At 48.4% G+C, this 24097-nt stretch overlaps 7 protein-coding genes across 7 annotated transcripts; 3 read left to right on the forward strand and 4 right to left on the reverse strand.

Annotated features, from left to right (window-relative positions):
- Nucleotides 1-2954: 2954 nt before the first annotated feature.
- UREG_02426 (uncharacterized protein) lies at nucleotides 2955-6376 on the reverse strand (the record flags this gene model as incomplete). The annotated part of the gene is made up of 8 exons (XM_002542864.1): nucleotides 2955-3043; nucleotides 3124-3654; nucleotides 3711-4136; nucleotides 4204-5484; nucleotides 5549-5639; nucleotides 5764-6036; nucleotides 6095-6187; nucleotides 6245-6376. 8 exons carry the CDS (start codon nucleotides 6374-6376, stop codon nucleotides 2955-2957), a joined length of 2916 nt encoding a protein of 971 aa, XP_002542910.1.
- Nucleotides 6377-7307: 931 nt separating this feature from the next.
- On the reverse strand, nucleotides 7308-8137 carry UREG_02427 (uncharacterized protein; the record flags this gene model as incomplete). Its single annotated transcript, XM_002542865.1, has 2 exons — nucleotides 7308-7993; nucleotides 8047-8137. 2 exons carry the CDS (start codon nucleotides 8135-8137, stop codon nucleotides 7308-7310), a joined length of 777 nt encoding a protein of 258 aa, XP_002542911.1.
- A 744-nt stretch (nucleotides 8138-8881) lies between these two features.
- Nucleotides 8882-9822, forward strand: UREG_02428 (uncharacterized protein; the record flags this gene model as incomplete). The annotated part of the gene is made up of 3 exons (XM_002542866.1): nucleotides 8882-9001; nucleotides 9066-9180; nucleotides 9245-9822. The coding sequence occupies 3 exons, from the start codon at nucleotides 8882-8884 to the stop codon at nucleotides 9820-9822; spliced, it is 813 nt and encodes a 270-aa protein (XP_002542912.1).
- Nucleotides 9823-10342: 520 nt separating this feature from the next.
- Nucleotides 10343-10956, reverse strand: UREG_02429 (uncharacterized protein; the record flags this gene model as incomplete). Its single annotated transcript, XM_002542867.1, has 2 exons — nucleotides 10343-10748; nucleotides 10814-10956. The coding sequence occupies 2 exons, from the start codon at nucleotides 10954-10956 to the stop codon at nucleotides 10343-10345; spliced, it is 549 nt and encodes a 182-aa protein (XP_002542913.1).
- Nucleotides 10957-11303: 347 nt separating this feature from the next.
- On the forward strand, nucleotides 11304-15596 carry UREG_02430 (uncharacterized protein; the record flags this gene model as incomplete). Its single annotated transcript, XM_002542868.1, has 5 exons — nucleotides 11304-11592; nucleotides 11646-14105; nucleotides 14157-14245; nucleotides 14300-14929; nucleotides 14988-15596. 5 exons carry the CDS (start codon nucleotides 11304-11306, stop codon nucleotides 15594-15596), a joined length of 4077 nt encoding a protein of 1358 aa, XP_002542914.1.
- Nucleotides 15597-17564: 1968 nt separating this feature from the next.
- UREG_02431 (uncharacterized protein) lies at nucleotides 17565-19786 on the forward strand (the record flags this gene model as incomplete). The annotated part of the gene is made up of 3 exons (XM_002542869.1): nucleotides 17565-17765; nucleotides 17829-19434; nucleotides 19524-19786. The coding sequence occupies 3 exons, from the start codon at nucleotides 17565-17567 to the stop codon at nucleotides 19784-19786; spliced, it is 2070 nt and encodes a 689-aa protein (XP_002542915.1).
- Nucleotides 19787-23319: 3533 nt separating this feature from the next.
- UREG_02432 (uncharacterized protein) lies at nucleotides 23320-23710 on the reverse strand (the record flags this gene model as incomplete). Its single annotated transcript, XM_002542870.1, has 2 exons — nucleotides 23320-23535; nucleotides 23612-23710. The coding sequence occupies 2 exons, from the start codon at nucleotides 23708-23710 to the stop codon at nucleotides 23320-23322; spliced, it is 315 nt and encodes a 104-aa protein (XP_002542916.1).
- Nucleotides 23711-24097: the final 387 nt, after the last annotated feature.

The following is a 24097-nucleotide window of genomic DNA, read 5'->3' on the forward strand; positions in this document are numbered from 1 at the left end:
GGTGCTCGGGGACTGGGATTCGGCGGATTGCGCGTGCGGTGGTTTCGGCTGGTCAGATTCCTGGGCCCAGCCTCGTCGCAGTCCTGCAACGGGAGCAGAGCTGATATCCGCCATTGGATCTCGCGGATCAGTTGAGGACAGCTTGGGGGAGGAGTGGAGGCTGTCGCAAGGATGTCACATTCTTCAGTACCCTGCACAGGAATCGACAGAGAACTCGGGTGGATTTCGACCGCATAGCACACTCGAGACGTCGCTGCGAAGGAGGGGTCGACCGTTGAGAGAGAGGTAGTTAAGCCACGAGCGGGTGGTCAACTGGGGTGGTTGGGTATCACAGCACAGTCAAATGATAATGCATGACGGCCATCGGACTGGCCGCAGAGGAGCTCGATGAAGATGGAGAGTAGATGGTGTCGAGAGGGAGGGATGCAGTGAGATTCCGCAACTTCTCCCAAACGCCTCTTGTGCAGCAACAGGCACGAGCGCAGGATACGAATCCCGTTCTGTCTGCCAGAGCCTGGGGTCAACGACCTGGCAAAACTAGCCGGCACATCGACACAATTAACTAGTTAATGGCTCGTCAATGCAGACCTCGATGGGTCTCGACAAGGCTCCATGATCCCCGTTGTCGGCATGCAGATGACATGACAGACTATGTACACCCAAACTAGTTACCCGCCATCTCTGCCATGCTTGGAAACGCACACGAGAAACGGTTGACGCCCGTCGCCATCGATTCGCAAACCTCAAGAGAGCTTTCTGTCCATGCTCCCCAACGATGGCTCCCGTGTTCTCAGCGGATGTTTCGCGCCAGCAAGGGTCATGGTTGTTCCTCTTTGGCTTTTGTGCTTTTTTTAAATTTTTAATTTGCGTCTGATACCCTCCCTGGGTGTTTTCGAATTATAATACGATCGATCCGCTTAGAGCCACTGCGGGAGCTAGGATTAATCTGAAGATTGCATCAAAATCTTCCCTGTCCCGCAAAATACTACGGGCTCTCGCGAAGAGGCGCTGCATCTCCAGGCCTCGCCATTGAATTCTTACTAAAAGAAAAGGAGTGACAGACAGGAAAATGGGCAGTCTTCACTACCATTTGAATATTCGCTGGCAAAGAACAGCCCTATACCCTCATCTAAGCACTTTTAACCGCCACTGAGTACTTTTTGACATTGCCCTGGTCAGCTGGGCCTGCCCTTTGCTATTTCTCAAAATAACCCAAGGCTACTGCGGATATCACTCGAAAACAAGGACAGCCTGTCAAGCAGATGAAAGGGACGGACTCGGAAAACGCATCTCGAAAGTCGTGCAGTCTGTCATCAGTGAGAACGGATTCTCGCAACCATGGCAATACGACAAGAATGCTGCCAGCGTATTTCTGGGTTCTTTCGGGCGATACTGGATCTGAAGGCGCTGTAACGTCACTGCCATCCCTCTCTATGTTAACTAATAACTAAGTATCGAGGGAGGCTATGTATCTTCCGGTCGTTTGATGAGTTGACCTCGATCCTGGAACTTAGCCGTGACTGAACAAATCAACATGCCTTTGAGTTTCCATACCTACAGGCTGACGTGGACCAGCAGGTTATTTGCTTTTAGAACTCGAATCCATAGTGAGTATCAACACGCAACTATGGCTCTCTTCTTGCTCGCTTGAAATCCATCAAGTGGAGGGAAATGGCATTCGCTTTATTAAATGCAATGTACTCCGTATGTGCTACTAACTCGACGGGGATCCAATTCTCATTCGTTGCCATCAATGCAAAGACTATAAAGTACGCTTATAACGTGGCGTTTGATTTTAATTCCGACGGTGACGATGCGAGATGAAACCTGGGGCAAGAACTGGTTGCATGAAGGGCTCTTTTCGGGGAAGTTTGACTTCTCACGCCATGTATGCATCAGCTGCACTTTGTCGCATATGATTCCATCCCCGATTCCACGCCTCCCAATAGCGACTTCATTTCGTCCATAACTAAAGTCCCCGAGCCATATCTCAATAAAGAGAGAATTAAACAATGCGAAATGCACGACTCTTCAAGTGCCCGGTTTGGTGTCAGAGCATGGCCTGCACCGAACTGCAGATCCGACTGAGAATACCAGAAGCTCTTGAAATGCTGGTAGGCATACCTTGAGGGCGCCAGAACTCGGCGAACGGTCACAAAGCCCAATCAACCCCTTGTGTTGGATTCCACTTGAGGCTATATCAATCCATCAGTAAGGCTTAGAATGGAAAATATGAAGCCATTCCCAGTTTGGACTGCAGCTCTTCACGCCCGTGTCAGCCATGGCTACAATATTAGTACAGTCCGCGGGGTGCGCGGTATTCCGGGGAGTAAAAACAGTATCCTTGGTTGTTGCGGATATCTCCCAATCCGCCGTCGGTGACACGAGGAGCATAGCTACATGTTTGGCGGCGCAGTATAAAAGGTCGAATAAAGCCCCTAAAGATTATTCTCTTCGCTCAACCATCACAAATACTTGATCCGCCACATCGTTCATCGATATATTTCGAATATCCAACTACTACTATTGCTTTTCAGAGGGCTTTACGACTTGGGAGTCGTTGCGAATGATGCTGGTTGACAATCTTCTCTATGACCGTATTATTCCCTGTTGGTAGGGCCTCAACCTCCCCCCGGGGAGTCCAAAAAGAGTTCTCACTAACATATAGACAACTGATACATACGATCCTAACCTGAAGAGATGGAATTTACAAATCCAGGGGCCGCTGTGCTTACAGACTGGGACTCGATCCGATGGAGTTTCAGAGACTTGTAATGATTATAACCTTTTGGCTGCGGAGCGATGTGATTGTTTGCTGCTACATGGCCGATGTTCTGGTTGTTTCTCTTACTTATCGTTAATGTGACATTCTAAATAAATGGCAACACAATCGGGTGGAGAGCCGATCGATCAATAGTCCCGTCGTAATAGTGAATGCTTTTTTTTTTTTGATATTAACCGGTGAAACGGAACCTTGCTGCTTCGAGTCTTCCCAATCCTTCTCTAGGCGCCACATTTCGTCGTCGATAAGAGTTCGTGAAATCTGAAAACCGAGTTAGGTAAATCCGAGAATCCATAACATAATCATAGATTTCTTGGCTAATATTCTGGGGAAACACTTACCCTGTAGCAAAATTCGAATCTTCCTATGATCGCCCGCTTGTGCCCGTTCCGAGAGGCTTTTCATCAGTCGTTCACTTTCACCGGGCTTTAATGTACCTGCAGGAAGCAATTGAATAGTTCCACCAACCCAAGTTGTGGTCTCCTGAGGCAGCAGTTCAAAAAGCGTCATTAGTACTCCCGAAGCATCTGGGAAACAATCCTCCGGGAACGTAAACATCATGCCTGTCATTACACGCTGGACAAGGAGTGACCCTTGCGACCCTATTAGTTGCTTAACAGTTGCTCTAACCTCTGGAGGATTTGTGAAAGGTTCGCCGTCTGGGCTCGTGAACTCGGAAATGGATGGCTTTTCAAACCCGAAACTGAGAACATCGCGGCAATAGTGTAGCGTTGCCGTCAATGGATCGACTTGTTGTAAAGTGAGCGCACTTAAAGCAGCGGAGAAAATGGGAATAGAAAGTTGCGATGTCAACGTATTTTTAGGGAAAAACCGGACTGCATCAGTTAAGAGCCGGAAGAAGTCCTCAATCACTACAGGGATTATGGTCAGCTTGAATATGTACTATAAACCTTTGGGGTTCACGTACTATCAGGAAGGTGGTTTGGGGGTAAGTCATTAAGGATTCGAAGGAATTGAACGACCTGTTGTTCAAAAAAGTGGTATACGGCGTCACTCGTTGCTTGGTCCACATATTCCGCGCCGGACGAAAATTCCCGGACGACAGCATCCGTCGCCCACAAGAAACATCCTTCTCTGGAAGCTTGGAATCCTGCTGAAATACTTTGTGCTAAATTGGGGAGTAGTGGAATCATGGCATTGCGATACGAGATAATCATATATCGCCAGCATCGGCAGACTCTCTCGAGTATAGGCGTGGACTTTGTGAAGTTCATGACAATGGTACTTAGGACCGGGAGGATTTCTTCACAATATCGTACACCAGGGTTTTGTGCTCCGGGATCAACATATGGCGATACAAGTTGGATAAATATGGTAATGAGTTGAAGGTGGTCTGTTAATACGAGAGTCAGTGTTTAAGGAAACCATCGTTCGAAAAGATACAAGAGGTATATTCTTACCAGCAACTGCTTTTTGACCGTCCTCATCTTTTGCATTATTGGCCAAATTCATGATTCGTCGCATAAGAGGATCACAAAATAGCTTCATAGTCCCGTACATCTTATCAAGTGGTTGAACTGCTACGACGGCGGCAACACCTTCCGTGACCTCCTCCTGGCTCGACGGTTTTAGATTGTCGATTACTGACTCGTAAAACGTATGTAATTGCGGAATATGCCCACCCAGCAGCTTCTGGCAATCAGTTCCGAGGAACTTGAAAGCCAGCGCAGCGGCTTGCACAACCTCTTGTGACTTGTGCTGGAATCCGGAGATAACGTAATTGAGCTGCGCTTCGAGAGTCTCAGGGTGTTGAGCAGTCCATTCAGTGTATCTCCCGAGCGCCATAATAGCCTGGAAGCGGACTTTTTCCTGGTCAGGAATTCGGACGATAAGCGGAATAATCTGTGGAAGCACATTGCTCTCCTCAGGTTCTACCATCCGCCCCATGGCCCTCATGCTGAACAACGGTGCTTCCAATTCCTGCCAATGTGGGACGTGGTTGTGGCTCGCTTGGGAGCCATACTTGGCCACCCACGCCTGTATCAGAGTATATGATTTGTGAAGGCATTCGGAAACTCCAATAACGGCGCAGCAATCCTTGAGCACGTCACCCATCGCGTGGCGGAATTCGCGAAATTTTTCCTCTTGTTCACGGTCCCCGTCAAAGAGATCCCCCTCCTCGCCATCAGCCACTGGAAATTCCAGATGCTTGATCATGATATCCACCAATTTAGAGAACACATCGGCGAAAGCTGTTCTTGCGGTCGCGTACCTTTCCAGAATTACGTACTGTTTGAGTTCAAACCAAAAAACGAAGGTGATGGAGATCGCATCGCGCTCTTTGTCGACGGCACAACATTCCAAAACCGCTTCAACCAAACTGCGGAACTCATTTGGTAAACGGGCGATTAAAACTACCCAGGCTTCTGCGGCTTCTGCGAAAAGCCTGGTCACCCCTCGGAGCATTTCAACATCCTCTGCTGCAGCCGCCTCGCGAATCTTTGGTCTTAATGCAATTAATCGCGGATAAACAGTCTGTATAACGGGCATCGAATCGTCAACTTCAAGGGTGTCCCTATAAATGGCGCACATACATTCCACTGCAGCGTCGAATGATCTCTCTTCCGAAAGTGCTTTTGTTATCACATCCATCAAGGGCGAACTGGTAATTCGCGCTGCAGGTATTTCGCGCATCCAGGAAGTAATGCATTCCAATAGATGTGGATTAGTTGCCGCAGCAGCTAGATGATGCCCAGTCTGTTAGTATCTGAGCTCGATGGCAAATTTCGGGAAACCTGTACTTACGCGAAGACTGTGAATATTGAGTGAGGAGCGCCAAAACTTGGTCCGCATTGTCTTCCAATAGCTCCTTCGTTCTAGTAGCTAGGTCCTCTTCCTAGGTGTCATGAGATGATGGATTAGATTCTAGTTTCTGGCCGCAAATAAGCACCGATGCTGAAGCTGGGGTTGCGCAAATGCGATAGATGGATTGACATAGATGGTGACTCGGCCGAACATACAGTCAGGTTGATTTTGCGTCCTTCCGTAACTTCCTCGGGAAGAATTTTTAAGAATTCCAGAACACAGTCGCTTGCTTCGTTGCCCAGAGCGGATCCAACCGTAGGAAGGACATCTTTCCAAGTTATCATTTGGATGGCCAAGCTGGCCAGACAGACACATAGCTGGGTCTGTATGGGCCGGGCACCCGATCTGTAACTTGTCAAGAGTGAAAGGATAGAGGTTCTTAGAGCGGGTAATGATGATTCGGGCAATTGATCGAGGTCATATGTGATCTGTTCAACTTGCTTAGCGCACCGTCTTCCTATCGGCCTCCCAGCGGATCATGCCCACCTTTCCTTTCAAAGTAGTCGCGGCAAATAATTTCGCCTCCACGGGCAAGTCTGGGGACTGAAGAATGGAATGGGTTGTAGTCCAAGCTTCGACCTAAGTGCTCAGGCCTGTTAGATACGCTCAAGGAGGGGTAACCGCATCATGTCTCACGGATTTTTGGAAGCGCTCGAGGAACTCATGAGCATGGGTCTTTTCCTGTCGAGACGCATTCCCTTGCATTGTCGCAAGAGCAGCTAGGACAGGTGCAAACTCCTGCGCTGCAGCACCGCCTTTCGTCGCCATGGTGGCTGGTTTTAGGATGGGGAAGTAAACGCCGGGAGATTTCAAGGGAGCGGGGTGGTCAGCAACGCTGAGCAAATCAGCACTGTGTCAGAAGTGCTCATGAAGGAGATGTATAGTGAGGATTGGAAGATGGCAATATGATATCCCTATGGAAACACGGATGCTCTTTGTTGGTTGTATGTCACGTAGTCGATTGCTTTCGCAGCTGATTCCAAGGAAAATGGAGTTGAACTCTCAAAGTTGCGCCTGAAAAAGTTCTGGAGCCAAACAAGCGCACCAGAAGGCTTCTTTCTAGCTTCCCATCTCACCTCTCAGTCTACGTTTCCTTTCAACACCACCCATAATCCCTCCCTGGAATATCTACTCTATTTCAAGTCAGCTCTTTTGCGATAAATTGATATCTCACTCTTCCCTTTTTCACCACGGACAATCATGGCCGGCAGAGGTCAGCGCGGACCAGCAAAGACTCTCCTTCAACCAATCCACTTCGTTTTTAAACTGCTACAACAGAGATCGCAGGTGTCAATATGGCTTTATGAGCAGCTTGCAGTTCGGATAGAAGGGAAAATACGCGTTAGTTGTTCTGCTGCGACCATTGCACCTAGGCTAACGGCGCTCCTGCTAGGGTTTTGACGAATTCATGAATTTGGTCATCGACGAGGCCGTCGAGGTCAAATTGCCAACAAAGGATCAACCGGAGCAAAGAAGGCAGTTGGGTATGATAGCTCTATTAAGCGTATTATACCGCTACAAGTCCCGTTTTAACAGGTTTACAGGCCAGATCCTACTGAAAGGCGACAATGTTTCTCTAATACAAACACTGCAATGAACCGCGGAGTTTAAGGATTGACTTTATACATTTGGCGTTATTGTCGGCTGTTATTCCGTGAAACAAAAGAAACAAAGTGATATCTGGAGGAATGGTTCGCATTTATGCCCGTTTTAGTACCCGTCCATCGCCCACGATCAGCGCATCCACTGGGCAATCGTGTTCGGCAGTTGGAACCCGTTCGGAAGGAGGAAGAACTTGTTCTTCTAGAGTGAGAGCGGCTATTGATTGAATAAGTCGACGGCACGTAGTTATAGGGAATTGGCAGAGGTTCTTACCCAGATATGGTATTCGCCTTGCGTTCGTGGCGTCTGCATGTTGACCTCGCGATCGCATAATGAAATGGTCATAGTACCCTTTTCCATGGCCGAGTCTTCCGAATTTTTCATCAAACGCTAAGCCAGGCATAACAATTAAATCTAATCCCGACTCATCCTTTTCCGCCGCAGGATTCGAAAGTCCCAAAAGTCCGTATCCCCCAAAACAGTTCTCTCTTGTGGCAAGCGTCCCCGCATCCAGCGAAGGTATGCCCCATTTGTCTGGCTGTAGAGATTCGTAGTCTTCGACGGAACGCAGCGCCAGCATCTCCATCACAGACTTCCTTCCTTGCGTAGCGACCGAGTCCAGTTGGTAGATATATGGCACATACACCTGCTTACCTTGGCTAAACGCATCTCGAACGATATCTGCCGTTTGAATCTCTCCAGACGGCATCGCAAGATACACGCTTAACCGTTTAGCAGCTTGATATTCCGGTAACGATAGAAGCGACTTGGTTACGGTAGCAGCTGCATCTTAAAATCAGCATCAATGTGCCTTTATGTTGATGCCACTGGCGGACATTGCTTATTGATTGATTCTGCAGAAAGACCAGACAAAACCTTTTTGATCTGGCCACGCAATTCCTTCTTCGCCGCTTGTAAACTTGCCATGGTCGAGGATCAGAGTGGCTGCCCAGGCGAGGTATTCAGCAATAGCCCAGGGATAGGACGTGCCTTAAAAGATGATTGAAAGGATTTGGACTTGTATCACAATCTATTTATCATCGACGAGTCGACTGACTTGTTTTCACCTAGCAAGCAAGGATAATTAAATGGATCTGATAACAGTTACCCCACGATATGCCTTGAAGCGGTCGAAACGATGGCTTGTACGGAGTACCTAGGAGGGCGGTAGAAATACCTCTTGTTGGTATAGTAGATCTCGTCCAATTGCCTACATACAAGTCAAATGCCTTCACTGCAGCTTCAGACCTCTATCCGTATTTCCTTCCAAATGCCCAATGCCCGTTCTCGAGGGTTGAGTTTCCGTGGCGCGCTAAGAGCCATTGAGGCCGTAGGGCCGAGCCGCCGAAGGACCCTTGAAGGATACGAGCTGCACCAAGAATAGGATGATTTCATAGCGATCGGGAGAGACAACATCAGCTTTTGATTTTTCGCAATGATTTGGCCATCAGAACAAGAGACAAAGGAGTCCCGGGGGACAATGACCTGTAATGAACTGTTAACTGACCGCTAACTAGAAAGTCGCGCATGTGTGATGTTGGCTCAAAACATTTTCAAGGAACGCGTCACTATGGAACACCTTTTCGTCATTCAGGAACAGTCCCTTCTGCTCAGCAGCATCGACTTGCAATCCTTCTTCTACAACTGCGCATGAACGACTAAGCGGCGAACATGGTGCTTCTCGCTGCCCTTCTAGCCTGGTTTTCTCTTCTTACAGCAGTTCCGGCGGCTTTGGACCCGAAGCTCGCGGGGACTTGGTCAACAAAGTCGAGAAACGTTGTCACTGGTCCAGTGGGTGTAAACTGTCCTTTCTCTCTCCCCTTCCTCTCTCGCTAACAGCTGGGGCTTTTTATAGGACTTTTATGATCCCATTAAGGATCGGTTCAAAGAGCCGGAAAATACTGGCATTTCCTACTCTTTTACTGATGACGGATTCTTCGAAGAAGCATACTATCGCGCGATCTCGAATCGTGAGTTCGAACACCCTTTGACGGAAACCGAAAGAAAGTAAACTGACAGTCCATGCAATATTAGCGACCACGCCGTCATGCCCATCGGGGTTCATGCAGTTCCAACACGGAAAGTATAGTGTGGAATCAAATGGCTCGCTGGTCCTCACACCATTTGCAGTAGATGGCCGCCAGTTATTTTCAAACCCGTGCAAGGGTAAAGAGTCAACGTACTACCGGTTCAACCAAACGGAGATTTTCAAGGTACCCTACGTCTTTTCCTGTGAGAGGCAACTTGCGCTAACTGTTCGGGAAATTCTACAGCGATACGAAGTCCAGATTGACCCCTTTCATAACGTGAAGCGCCTCAACCTCTTTCAATTTGACGGAACGCCTATGAATCCCATGTTCCTTATCTATGATCCCCCGCAGATGCTCCCCACCCAGACCTTAAACCCAACCACCCTAGCTTCCGCGACCGGCCAACCCAAGGCAAAGCGCAGCTTTCTAAATGGCGAACAACAGAACAATCAACACAAGAAGCGTTTATTGGTCGGAAGTAGCAGACTCGCAAATCCTGATAATTGGTGGTGGGCTGGTGTGGTCATGACAATTGCGGGAGGCGCCACTTTTCTTTACTGCGAAATTCCCTGGAAACGTTAGGTTCGGTGTTATTCTGATTCCTTGCTACTTGCGCATGTGTCCTGGTATATGGGCGTTTAAGGAAAGCGAAAGGTGTTACGGCATGATATCCGGAAGGAAATTTGGCTTTGGACGGCTTCTGAGATATCCTATGGCGTTTTGCGAAGCCGATCTTTGCTGCAACGTATCCTTCTGTCTTCTAGATTTTGCTGCTAGTGGGCAATAAAAAACATGTTGACTGGTTCAGATATAGCTTTTTCACACCACGACAGAAACACTTATGGCGGTATTGGGTTAAATGGACTAGAGCTCAACGTAAGTGGATTTCTGATGTTGAGGAGGTATCCATTCGTTAGTGTTACAGTAATTTATATAGTACATATAAGGTGCTCAGGGTCCTTAAGTTGATTGAGCGCGGATTGGGATCCTTAGATCTAATTCTTCGACAGAGGGAAGATTCCGGCACAAGCACGCAGCCTAAAAGAGTAACGCGGACAATGCTCTTTGCCGACCAACAGTCATCGAACTCTAGTGATGGCGTTTACGAGGCCGAAATCAGTCTCGCAGCGACTTTCGAGACAGTTCCTTTTTCAGCTGGTTTTCCATTCAACGGCCCATTAGGTGCAAAGGCGGCCTTCATAATGGCCCCAATCTCGACTTTTGCACCCTCGCTTCGCAACTTTTCTATGGTCTGGGAAATCGCAGACTGTATCTCTTCCTCGCTCGTCGTTGGGACTTGCGCCCCGTACTCAGCAAGCACACGCATTTCTGCATCGTTTCGCTCTTTCAAATCGCTTCTGTTAGCCTTGATAAACTCTTGAGTAGATGCCTCAAGAGACGCTGAGCGCTTGCGAATCAGGGAGAGCAGTTGTAGATCAGTTTGAATCGGCGACGATGTTTTGGCGGAGTTGTTGATTTCTGCAATTATGGCCCGTACAACATCAAGTCTGAAGATTGCTCATTGTAGGATTAGCCCATAATAGATCGCTTGTCAAAGAATATATGAAGCTACCTGACGGTGTCTTTGGCTCTCATAGCCGTTTTCAAATCTGCCCTTAACTTCGCAAGCAGAGGTGGTGAAGAAGGAGTAGTGGAATTGTATCGGCATTGAGCCCGTAGTAAATGTCGAGCTTGAAATTGAAGCGGTCTAAACATGGTGGAGATGTGTGTAAGAGTAGCTGCAATGCCTTTCAACCAAGAAGACGATATTTGGTTTGCGGTGTTGTCTGGAATTACAGAGCTCTGCGCAACAGATTTGTTGATGTTCAAGATTGGAGGGTCCGTGCGCAAAATTGTTTCCATTGAGATGCTTCACTTCTCGCAGCTATTCACCTTGAAACCGCGTGCCCGCCTGCACAGGAACATAATCAACACCATTGCTCTCCAAAGTTGAATCTGCAAGCTTTTCAGCTACAACCAGTCTTTCGCTCTTTCACAACATTCTCAAAGCTGGAGGCGCTTGACCCGTATCAACTCTCGGAGGCCCAGCTGGGAACTCCGCCATGAGCTTCCCACCTCTTACACCAGCTAGACCTGTGCCTGGCACTTATTTTCAGACACCAGCGCCGTCGCACGCCCATGGATCTCTACTTGCCAATAAGCCACTATCCTCTCCGGGAACCCGAACCTCACCCACAGGTGGTTTGGTTCAGACAATGGGCAACAAAACCGTTTCATCGAGTACAAAAAGCAAGGCCGAGACGATGAGTCCACGAGAACGGGGAGCTCGAACGATAGATGATGCTTTGGCTCAAGATTCGCGATACCTTGATTTGGATAGCTACCTTTCTCGTGAGTGATTGTAAAACCCTGGCGCAATGGCGCATGGACTGACTTTTTTCCAGAGGGATTCTCTTCGAATTATGACATTCCCTCCTCCACGTCGTGGGCGCCCTTTCAAAAAATAAAAATGTACAATATCCCGGACCAAATTTTCGAGCAATATAACCGAGCGCAAGTTTCGACGAGTATGGGGCTTTTCGCGGAGCTGAATCATGCGTGGGTGACTATAGACAACGCGCTCTATCTATGGAACTATACACATCCAAACCCTCAATTGATTGGATTCGAAGACCAGCCGAATAGCATCAACGCTGTGAAGCTTTCACGTCCACGCAAAGGGGTATTCCTGCCTTCAATAACTTATGTCATTGTTATTGCGACCACGGCAGAAATTGTACTTCTCGGTTTAGGATGTGAAGAGGCTGGCGCGTCCAAGGTTGTTACGCTTTATCAGACCGGAATGTCGACTTCCATTCGAGGACTTGATATTAACGTTATCGGATCTTCCGACACAGCGGGGAGAATCTTCTTCGCTGGCTCTACGGACAACGATGTGTATGAGCTCAAGTATCAACAAGAAGAGCGTTGGTTTCAAGGAAGATGCACAAAAGTAAACCATACGACGAAAAGCTTTGCTGCATTCGCTCCTCAATTTGCCCTGGCACATAAACCTCAAGTTTTCGTGGAACAGATCATAGTCGACGACAGCAGAAATCTCCTCTATACGCTCTCATCGAACTCATCTATACGAGTATTCCATTTGAAACCGGATGGAACCATGAACCTCGCTATCACCAAACATGCCGTTGATATCTACGCAAACATTGGCCACATCATACCCTCAAACGAGACACTCAACGCTAGAGTCAAAATCGTCTCGATTAGCCATATTCCCGCGGAAGAAGCCTCAAGGTACCATCTCATGGCGACGACAGCAACCGGCTATAGAATTTATCTTAGCGCTACCGCTTCATATAGTTGGTCAGCGACACCGAGTGCGACCAACGCTCCCACCAGCATGCAAGCGCAGCACGTCAAAACCCCCCCTCCCGACGGCCCGATGGCTCAACCCATTCAAAATGGGACACTCCCTGGATCCCAATTCCAAGGAACGGTTAGCTCTAGATTTCAGATACAATCTTTAAATCCTACTCGATCAGCAGAGCGTTTCCCTCCCGGGTATTTCTTCTGTTTTACTGCGAAGGACCCCCTCAACCGGGTAGATACTCTTTTCATAACGGCACCAGATTCTGGGCGGCTCGCTCGTCCCCAGGAAACGGGGCTTCCACTTAAGCCGGGTGAAACCGGTCTCTGGCTCACTTTGGGTAGTCGAGCTGAGGACATCGGCGTCAGTACACCCGCACTTGGCCCTCAGACCATTCCTGGCTTTGGAAACGAGCTCGCTATCCAGTTTGACCAGCCAGCGGCGGAGATTGCGATTTTAACGAATACGGGAGTTCATGTTATTCGACGGAGGAGACTTGTTGATATATTTGCGTCTCTTATCCGTAGCTCGGGCGGCGAAGAGGGACTTGAAACACAAGTAAAGACGCTCATCAGACTCTACGGTCGCAGCGAAGTACTTGCTACAGCATTAGCAGTTGCCTGTGGCCAAGGCGTCGAACTTTCACCGGACTCTCGGTTGTCGAAAATAAACGATCCGGATGTCCTAGAATTCGCACGAAAGGTTTTCATCGAATTTGGCGGAAAACCATCACTAGATGAGAATGCTGTGACTGATGGGACCGCTCTCGCAATTGACGCAGTTATTCCGTCGCCACGACATGCTGGCATTGCCCTTTACACCTCGAGGCTTCTGAGGTCAATTTGGAAAACAGTTATTGTTAAACAAGAGCGTACGCCCGCCGGTGGCGTTTCGATAGTCCCATCTGTGAGCGTATCGAAATTGCAGTCGATTCAACGTGATCTGTCGGCGCTGCAGGAATTCTTCCGTGTCAATAAGACTTTTATTGAAGGTTTAAGCGGCCCGGAAGCCCTATCAAGGGCAGCTACAAAGCAGGAAGAAGTCGCTTTACAAGCCGAACATCGTGCTCTTCATTCCCTTGTTCAGCTTACCTCCCACACCATCGAAGGCATTTCCTTTATCCTTGTTCTGTTCGATGAACGTGTCGAAGATACCGTGGCGTTATTGCCTGAAGGGCCGAAATCAAAGTTCCTAACATTAACATTCGAACAACTCTTTAGTAGCCCTCAAGGCCATGAAGTTGCGAGGGAGCTTGTCAAGGCAATCGTGAATCGCAACATTACCAAAGGCTCGAATGTCGAAACCGTTGCAGAAGCCCTCCGACGACGATGTGGCTCGTTCTGTAGTGCCGAAGATGTTATAATCTTCAAAGGCCAGGAACAGTTAAAGCGGGCGACGGAAGCAGGAGCTAACTCCGAGTTTGGTAGGAATTTGCTGAACGAGAGCTTGAATCTGTTTTTGCAGGTGTCTGAGACCCTGCCGATGGACTACCTTCAATCTGCTGTTCAACAATATACTCAAAATCAATTCTTTGCCGGTATATCGCTCTCTCCTTAAGAATGATCGGTCTGCTAATGATGTTGGTTAGGTGCAATTCAATTATGTTTAAGCGTTGCAGCCGATTCCGATAAAGCCAATCGTGCATTGTCCTGGCTGATGGACGGTCGCCCTGCGCAGGTACAATTCTTCAACTTGCCCAATGCGAAAAGTCTAGTCTAACCTCCTTTGCAGGACCCCCGTCAAGCCAATTTCGAGAACAGGAAACGATGTTACGAACTGATTTACAATGTCATCACCGCAGTTGACGACCTCGCCAGCAAAGAACCCGAACTCATAGATGGGCAATTTACGGCTGTCACCAGGAGGAAAAATGAAGTCTACGGTGTTATTACAAACTCACAGGATGAAGTTTTTCTCACCAGCCTTTACGACTGGTACCTTGAACGGGGCTGGAGTGACAGGCTCCTGCAAACACAGACTCCTTTTGTGGTCACATATCTTAAGAGGAAGTCAACCGAGGACATTTTCCACGCCGACCTGCTGTGGAAATACTATGGGCAATCAAGTCGGTTCTACGATGCCGCTGCTGTACAGCTACAACTTGCCCAGAGTCCGTTCCCTCTTCCTTTGAGTCGACGAATTGAATACTTAGGTCAAGCAAATGCCAATGCCTCGACAATCAGCCACAATGTTTCCCGTGCTGCTCGGCAAAGATTGCAGCAAGAGATTTCAGGGCTTTTAGATGTAGCGAACGTTCAAGATGATTTGCTTCAGCGCCTTAGGGATGACACCAGAATCGCAGCTGAGCGAAAGGCCGAAGTGCTTGGGGAAGTTGGCGGCGAAATCATGGAACTCAGCACTGTAGGTTTTTCCAAGAACAACATTTACCATCTCTGTGCTAACCCGCAATTTTCCCCAGTTGTTCAACGTTTATGCCGATCCTGGCGGCTATTATGACATCTGTCTTCAAATCATGTACCTTGCCAATTACAGGAACACATCCGATGTTAAGGCGGCATGGGAGAACCTCATCAAAGACACCCATGACGATGCATCCGTTAAGGGCACTCCTCTTCCATACGAAGCAGTCATCGAGAAAGTTCGCACGCTTGCTAATCGCTTAAGAATGTCCGAAATCACATTCCCCGTCCCTATCCTTTTACCAATGCTTGAAAAGTATGTTCTCGAACGGCAACTTGGTGTCGGTCCACAGACCTGGGTGATCGACCTCTTCCTTGATCTCCAGGTCGCGCATGAGACACTCTACACGATACTCGAGTCGATGTTTTACAATGACGAGGTGCCTTTCCAGGGTCGCAATCGGGTATATATCGGTAACGATCTTGTCTATCTGATCTCACGATGGTATCAAGAAACCGTTCGCATTGGTGGAGGCGTCTTTGGGAGCCATGTGCTCGCTAATCGGGTCTCTGAAATGCTGCTTTTGATTCAACAGAGTGGAGGGGACAGGGAGATAATAGAAGTTTGCAGAGATTTACGAATGCGGATCGAGCAATCCCTACAATGATGTTCTCGGACTGGCAATGACCAATGTTGATTTATTTGGGCTTCTCCTACTGTATCTCTTTGTATAATCTTTCTTTCTTTCCTCTTGTCCATGTTACTATCTAGCCTTGGGTCTCCTTCTCGATGCTGCCTCTGATAGAGATGTCTCGTTTTCCCCTTTTTCTTTACTTTTTGTTACCATCTTGTGAGCGGGAATCCTGCTTGCTTTGGCGCTTAGTTAGCTGTTTGGTTTCTTGATGAGGATGGACGGTTTCCCTTATGCAGGTTAAGATCGAAAGGTCAGAGGTTGAACAATAGATATGTCGAAATGAAACAGGGTACAGGCGGGTTGAAATGTCACGAAGACAATGCTAGTAGCCATAGCAATAGGATCCCTCCTTACAGTCACCATTCCCGCAATCGAGGTGAGATAAGACGGCCAGTTCAGACAAAAGGCGTGCAACGCGCAAAACAAACCAAGCATTGATGCACTGAAGCTAGGGAACTTGGCGCGCACGTGATGGATATGGATTTTCAAGGAGAATTTGTGTAGCCTCATGGAGTCATGGGTATATATTCCAATTGTTTTGTCTCACAAGTGCAGGATAGATATTGCTGTTGAATAGTTACCTTCGTACAGAATGGCCACCAAACCGAGAACGGATGAAGGGAGGCTGGCCAAGTCGTCATGCCGGGGGAAACTCGACACTGTTTACATTGCATTTTTTGCAGTCCACCTAGTGGTCATGTTTCGTGAGTGATGTGCTTTGCTAACTAGTTACTGAATTGCATTCGAGAATGTTTGGCGCTTCTTGGATAACGATCGAGAGCAAACGGAACGATGCGTGACTGCAAGCTGATCCATTATCCGTAGTCGTCGACCTTGTGCCACTGTACCCGGAATCAGTCAAACCAGCGGCTCTTTCGAGTCTGCGGCAATTCTACATAGAAACGTTCCAGGACAAATTCTTCAGTGAGCCGCCACGATGGTTTCATGCATATATTTTGATGGAGGCGGTTTATCACATCCCCGCGAGCATAATCATTATTCGAGGGTTGCTAAATGGTACGTAAGACGAGGAACGATCTCGATATCCTGTGCGAGGCTGATTCTCGAGCTTGGGAAATTTGTAAAGACGATGCCTTTGTCCCGGTTCATCTCCTCGTTTGGGCCGTGCAGTCATTCATCACCACCCTAACATGCCTCGTGGAAGTGTGGGATTGGACAGATCGCACTTCTGCGCAGAAGTACAACATCAGCCTGCTCTATGGGCCATATGTCGGGTTCGGTAAGATTATTTCTCGTTCGCTCGCTGTGGCACGACTCTTGTTGTCCAGATGCCGGAGACCAGGGATCTTCACATGGATTGAGCTGCCCCCCTTGCTCTGTCAAGCTTTAGCCAGGATCAAATGCCGCCTTTTGTCTGCTCTATTTTCAATTCCGCTACACCCTTCAATGCTTTTGAATTGAGCTCGCAAGACTTGGATTCTGATGTTGTCTAGCTGCCTTGGTCGCATTCGACATGCTTTGCCGTCTTCGAAGGACCCTCGGAAAGTCTAAAGTGGAATGAATCGAGCGCGGAGAAAGAGAAGGAGAGCAGTGAATGATAGATCAGAATTTTGAGCCTTGAATCCAATCCATCCGTAGTCTAGATGCAATGCGTGTTCCTCGGTTGAAACTAAAAACGAGCTTATCGGCACACCGCATTGTAAAGTGAGTTGACTCACAAGCTCCCACCAACAAGCCAAGCTCTCACAGATCAAGCACTCGAGCATAGAGTGGGATGACACTTCAATTCAAAACTCTTTGCTGTTCTTGCCGACGCCTTCTTTAAACATTGATAGCTTGAGATGCCGCCAAACCGTCTATAATGAGTCGAAGCACTGCACTGGGCTGGTACTCGCAGTCATGCCGCCTTTTGCAAAGGGTATATTCCGACACCACACGCTCACACGCTACGGAGCTAATCTCTCTATTTTCGTGACCAGCATGACCATTATTTCAATTTTCCGACTTCCAATGGCTTACCGCCGCTCAAAAAACGACGATTTTGCCGCTGTGCCGCTCCTGGAGCTTCGCTGCCAAACACCTCCCACAGGCACGACGATTTTGTTCTACCGCCAAAATCGGGCGGTGGGCTTTCTGAAGAGCTGGGTCATAGAGCTAGAGAAAAAGAGGCAGAAAAGGTTCGTATACAGTCCTAGATCTAGAGTGTTGTAGGCTTGTTGTGCTAACAAGGTTCGTTGAGAGCAGGAATTCTACTTGAGCCTGCTCAGCTCTGCGTCTACGAAACGAGAAGCGAAAGCTTACCTTTCACGGTTCAAAGCTGAAAAAGCTGCCCCTGATCAATCTCACCAACCCAATAAACGGCAAACTGGGCCTCTATCGGACCTGGAGCCGGGGAAGAACAAACCCGGGGTAAATTTGGGGAACATATTTGGAAACCCAAGGGCTGTTGGGCATGAACCGCGCTTCAGGCAGGGGTCAGCACCCGCTCAAACAGCGGATACCGTGGCTGGAAAGCTTCACGTTGCTTTAGTCAAGGTTCGGGAGCCTCAATTCCTGGATGATCAAACTGTACACGGCGTTGCCCAGACGCTTTCGCAGCTGAGTAGACTTGGTATGAATTGCTGCGTTGTTGTGGACGCTGGCCAGGGCCAGGATGAAATCACAGCGCGCAAAACTGCCACAGAACAGGCAGATCGGTTGTCTGCCGCCATCGATGCTAACCATGGCCCGGATTCGCGCCGGCTAGATTCACTCATTGCAGTATCGTCAACTGGAGATTCAAAACCCTCAGTTTTCTCCCGCAATTCATTACTGTCTCCGCTTCGACAGGGCCACATCGTCGTTCTTACACCTATTGGGTATACTAAAGATACCCAACGAGCGGTGTTAGTTCCAGCGAATGAAGTGGTCCTAGCATTGACTAAAGAATTAGCAGGTTTGGAATTACGGCCTGACCCTGATGAGGATGCTACGATTACCGCCAACAAAGTTCATGACATGCAAAAGCAGGTGTCGCTGGATAGGCTTATTATCTTAGATGCTGCTGGTGGTATCCCTTCATTCCAGGCGCGCCCACACGTTTTTGTGAATTTAGAACAAGAGTTTGACGATATCGTCAAGGAGTTAAGCCAAGGGACTGATACTCCATCTCTTGAGAAAAGGGATACTAACACTGCTAATCGCAAAATGCCTGTCTCGTCCGCTGGGAGGAGCAATCCCATTTCAAAATTCGTCGAAGAAGAACTTGTATCACTTCCTGAAGAATTGACGCAGACTCAGCGGCCGCCTGCTAAAAGCCGCGGATTTGAGGAGCAGCTCAATAATCTGAAACTCCTGCAAATTACACTCTCACATCTACCTCCGTCTTCGTCCGGCATCATCGTCACGCCGAATGAAGTAGCAATGTCTGCCAAAGACTCTCGAAACCCTTCCACGATGTCCGCAGTCGGCACACGGCGACAGCAAAACCCACTCATTCATAACCTATTAACGGATAAGCCGGTTCGATCCGCGTCTCTGCCCCTCGGCAGATTGGGCGTCAAAAATGCTTCTCCATCAAGTAGCGAGAGTCTAGCGGCGTCGTCTACTTTTCTAAAACGAGGAATGCCTCTGACTATGCTACCGGACCCTCGAGTTGAAGTATGGACAGTGAAGAAACCTGGGGAGGCCATGTTAACTTTGGATGACCCCCGAATTGACCTTCCACGGTTGGTTCATTTGATTGAGGATTCCTTTGATAGAAAACTAGATGTTTGCCGCTACATTGACCGTGTCAACTCCCGTCTTGCTGGGTTGATCATTGCTGGCGAATATGAGGGCGGCGCGATTTTGACCTGGGAAACGCCTCCAGGTGTGTGCAATGATGGGAGTGATGAGAGCAGGGCCCGGATGGTTCATACCTCGACAAATTTGCTGTGCTCAAGCGAAGCCAGGGGGCAGGGGGAGTGGCAGATATTGTATTCAATGCGATGGTTCGAACTTGCTTCCCCAAAGGCGTTTGCTGGCGGAGTCGTGCAAACAACCCCGTTAACAAGTGGTATTTTGAGCGGTCAAGGGGAACGTGGAAGCTCCCTGGGACGAATTGGACCATGTTCTGGACGACTGAAGGTGTCCCAGAGGATCAACAGCGGTTTTGGGATTACGAGGGTGTTTGTCGGTCCATTGAACCGAACTGGGCTGACAATAAGCAGCAGGTTGATTGATTGTACGGTCACATGTAGCCCGGGACCTCTTACTATAGATTTAACAAAGCAATTTACACCCGCTGTTAGATTATGCTCTTGTCCTTCATTGTCGATCTTCAAGCGCTTCAAACTGCGGAGGGATCAAAGATCTTCCGGTCCGGATATCAGATCCCCGGTTTCTTGGCACATGCGCATTTATTTCATCCAGATGGTCAAGCCTGCAATAGGCAAGCTGAAGGAGCGTCGCGCCCAAGACTAGTAGCGGTTGTTGGTGGCTTAAAGATGAAGTCTTGACGCTTCACAATGCCAATATGCATTGAATGCTGCTATCCTGTTTCTCACCTCTATACGTCCTACAGCAAGGCAGATGACCGCGCCCTTGGGAAAGGGGTGCGGTTAACACAATGCCCACGATGCCGACGATTCGCGGATAAATATGTCGAACACGATTTCGTCGTGTTATTCATTGATCTGGTTCTCATAAAACCACAGGTATTGTTCGATTGTGACCCATTGTGCGTCATTGCAGTAACTAATCATGCGGGCTGCGCTATCTCAGGTCTATAGACATCTCCTCTTCAATCGGCTGGGACAAGACGATGGCAAGCTCGATGTATGTTGCTCGATACGGCGCTCTCTAGATAGATAATTCAAAGGAAAACGGTTGCTGACCCCTACAATAGCGTTCTATTATTCGCCTTGGGATTCTAATCCTCCTCTTCGATGTCTACCTTGCCTGGGCGCGACTCGAGAAATCCGCGATTATCGGACACTCCAAACTAGCGAACGCGCCCATTGTGGTGCAGTATATATTTTTCCTCACGGTCAAATCACTCGCGACGGTTTCTCATCACTTGGTGGTCCGAGTGTTGGCGTACCTGCTCGTTTCCAGACCGGCGACTTTGGCGGATGCCCGCAACCAGAATCACTGCGATGGGAGTGGGACGGACGCTAGTCCACCCAGTCCTTCGATGGCGGCGGCTGCTACACCGTCTCAAACCGCGATTTCAAGCCCTCCGGCGCCGAAAAGACTGAGCCGCCCGCCTTCCTGGAATAGTACCACGACTCCATCAGGCTCAACTCAAGGCGCATTTGATACACAATCGAATTCCATGCCACCGCCGCCTCTACCTCCCCTGGCTCGGACTTCCACATCCACAACGTTTATCCAACCCATCCCGCCGCCTTCGTCCGCGAGTTTCAATTCAATCAGCACTGCGCTAGTCGTTAGTAGTTGCACGAGACTATTTCCTATATTACTCGTGATTTGGAACCCAGACTCGTCTGAGAGTTCTAGCTCCACGACAAATCAGTCACCTTCCTCTGTCTCCAGTACGGCTCGATTGTTGCACAGAATCAGTTCTGCCACTTCAACCGTAACTTCCACGCCAGAGGTTGCGCGGACCACTCCTACACCTATTGCTCGGGGGTCTTCCATATCTCTTACCTCGCCAGCATCGTGGGGATCGTCACCAGCACTGCAGCCGCTTCTATCACTTCTTTTGTCAGTGACGAATACACATCTCGTCCTATTAAATAATGTAGAGGCACTTTATATTTTGCTAGACTGCGGCTACGTGCGAGCTTCAGCGATTACATTGGGTGGTCAATTAGCTAGATGGACTGTCGAACGGTCATTGTTGCGCTTAGTAGGCCTCTGACCCTGTGTTGAGATGGGAAAGGTTCTAGCTTCAGAATGATAAATGACATGAAACATCTAGAACTACTTGATAATTCCAAATAGTACGGAGTATATCCAGTTAAAAAGGAAACCAGCATTTGTTTCTAATCATACAATTCACCCAGAACACCGAAAATGTGAAAACCCGAGGTAAAAGTTGATCAAAGAATATCACCCGACAGGGGAAACGAAATGGCGAAGATTGTCAAGACCGCATATTATATTACTAGTGAGGAGCCATTCCCGGTCGTATATCAGACCTTTGGGGGGCGATCAACGGATTTAATTGCGAGAGGAACGTTATAGCTACCATGCAGGTTAGTTGGATGGTCGCGACTTCAAATTTCGATATCTGTATGCCTGCGCGGTTTGAGCAAAATGCGAAGAGATAACGTACCCCACATAAGATAGCACGCTGTAAAGGCGAGAATCAAAGAGCTCCGCCATACCCTAAAGAATATCCTTATAGTCAGCCTTCTGTGTAGTTGTAATAAGGATCCGTGATATGCCATTCTTCCAGGGCGGGTTGAGTCGAACTGGACGTGATGGGCTAATCGACAGTGCGGCTCGCAATTCTGTATCTGTTTTTCGTTACTGCATATATTCGTAGGATGCATAACCACCTTAATCCTTCTTTGCTTCATGGGGCTTCTTGGAACCCGTGGGGGGCGTTCATCATCTTCATCTCAGACGCTTCGTCAAATGTCTCTCCAGCCCAAAAACTAGCCTCGCCAAATCGTGATCGAAAATCGAGCCCGACGTCCAGTTTGTCCGGGTCCCCGAAATCGCTCCGCCCCGCGCATAATGTGCCAGTAGAAAGGTGGGAAAGGGCCTACTAACGTTCGGTTCTCGCCCTTGGGACTAAACACCCACGCAACCAGATTCGCTAAGACAACGAACACGAGGCCAATAATTATGCTCCATCTAAATGACGGGAAACAGTTAATTAATTATGAACAGAATCCATACGCGGAGAAGGAAGGGGTTATAAATTACCCGTTCGCCATTGTGGAATGTATGAACTGTATCCTATTCCACCCGCAACCGGAACTGGCTGGCGCTGCATGAAGCAGTGCAGCACGGCAAAGAGGCAACGCAAAGTAGGTAGCTATAAATCAGTGGGATGACAGAGGAGAAAGAATCTATCAGTGACGGTTCCCTTCAAAAGTGCAAGCCATCTCCTAATGAAGTTGATGCCTTTCAGACCAACCGGCAGCTAGCTGGCTGCCAAGAAATAATATGATTACATAATCCTCCTTCGGTCCTCCCGCTGCCTTGGGATTTCAAGATGAGCGGAATTGCTCAACTCAACCGAACCCTCAGGACAAATGAATTTGACTACGAACCTGCATATATACTTCAAAATTGACATTTGATGCAGCAGGCTAAACGCTCTCGCAAAGTCTCACGTGTGTTACTGGCCTTTTCAGCAAAATCTTTGCCAGGAAAGGATCAAGCATTGCATGAGCATCGCATTGATTGACGTTGGTTGGAAAAATGGACCAGGCAATGCTCTCTAACCTTTTATTTTTACCCAATCTGACTACTTCCGCACAATTGGAAAAGGCCCTTGGACTATGGAGTAACCCTTATACAACCAGAAGATCTGCCTTGGTGTATCCATAGAAAAACATGGAACGCATACGGTCCCGTCTAGAATGCATTGCTAACATTGCAACTGGAACGGAATCTGTTATAGACGTAATCGCGATGGCCCCCACACCACATTTATATACAAATATCTTACTCTCGTCTGATTCAATGTTCTCGTCGCACGTCATAACAACCCCAACTTCGAGCCTCTTTTCCCACAAGGATTTTCAAACCCTAGGCTCCTTCTTCCTCAAAGAAACACTTCAAAAGTTTTCAATTAGTTCGTGACAGATTCGAAAAAGGTCATCATAACGCCTTGGTGCACATTCTTTGCGACCACTTTCAGATTGGCGTGGGCCTTGCAATCGTTGTCATAATAGTTCATATCATCAACGCTATCGAATTCCGACACAACGGCGAGAGTGTATCCCTGGCGGCGCTGGTCGTCGAATGTCGAGCCGGCTCGGACGGAGCGGATGTAGGGCTTTCCGTCCTATTTTGTTACGGTGCTGGTGAGCCTTGGACCTCTCTAACGGTATAGGGGAGCGGTGAAATCAGTAATCTCGCACTTTTAAGGCGTCTTGCGCCATAGTTTTGTACATGGCCAACAGTTGCTGGCGATGTTCCTCCTCAGGGACCTTGAAAAGAGTGACTCGCGTGATAGGCATGGTGCGTCGTCTTTGGTGGGCTGTGCTGGTGGAAGTTGAACGGGACGAGGCAGGAAGCGAAGGTAGATGTAGTCTGTTAGATGCGATCAAGGCGAGAAGCAGCTTTCAGAGGGATAATCGACTGTCTTCTTGATTAAAAGTTCCTCTCTGGTGGTGTGGGGTATGTGGGGTAGTCGACGGCCATTCCGCACTCTCCGTTGCTGGTTATTAATTCCGCTCCGGCGCAATGCTTCACTTCCGATCGCCTGGATTAGCCGCCTTTTGATATTAAAGAGCTGCTTAAAATTCAATCCAAACGGCCCTTATAGGATTGATATAGCCTGGCTCGATTCTTCGGAATGGCCTTTGTAGTGCCAGGTAGTGTAACAAACTCTACCCAAACGTAAT

The sequence above is a fragment of the Uncinocarpus reesii genome, genomic scaffold, assembly GCF_000003515.1.
Source record: "Uncinocarpus reesii 1704 scaffold_1 genomic scaffold, whole genome shotgun sequence".
Lineage (NCBI taxonomy): Eukaryota > Fungi > Ascomycota > Eurotiomycetes > Onygenales > Onygenaceae > Uncinocarpus > Uncinocarpus reesii.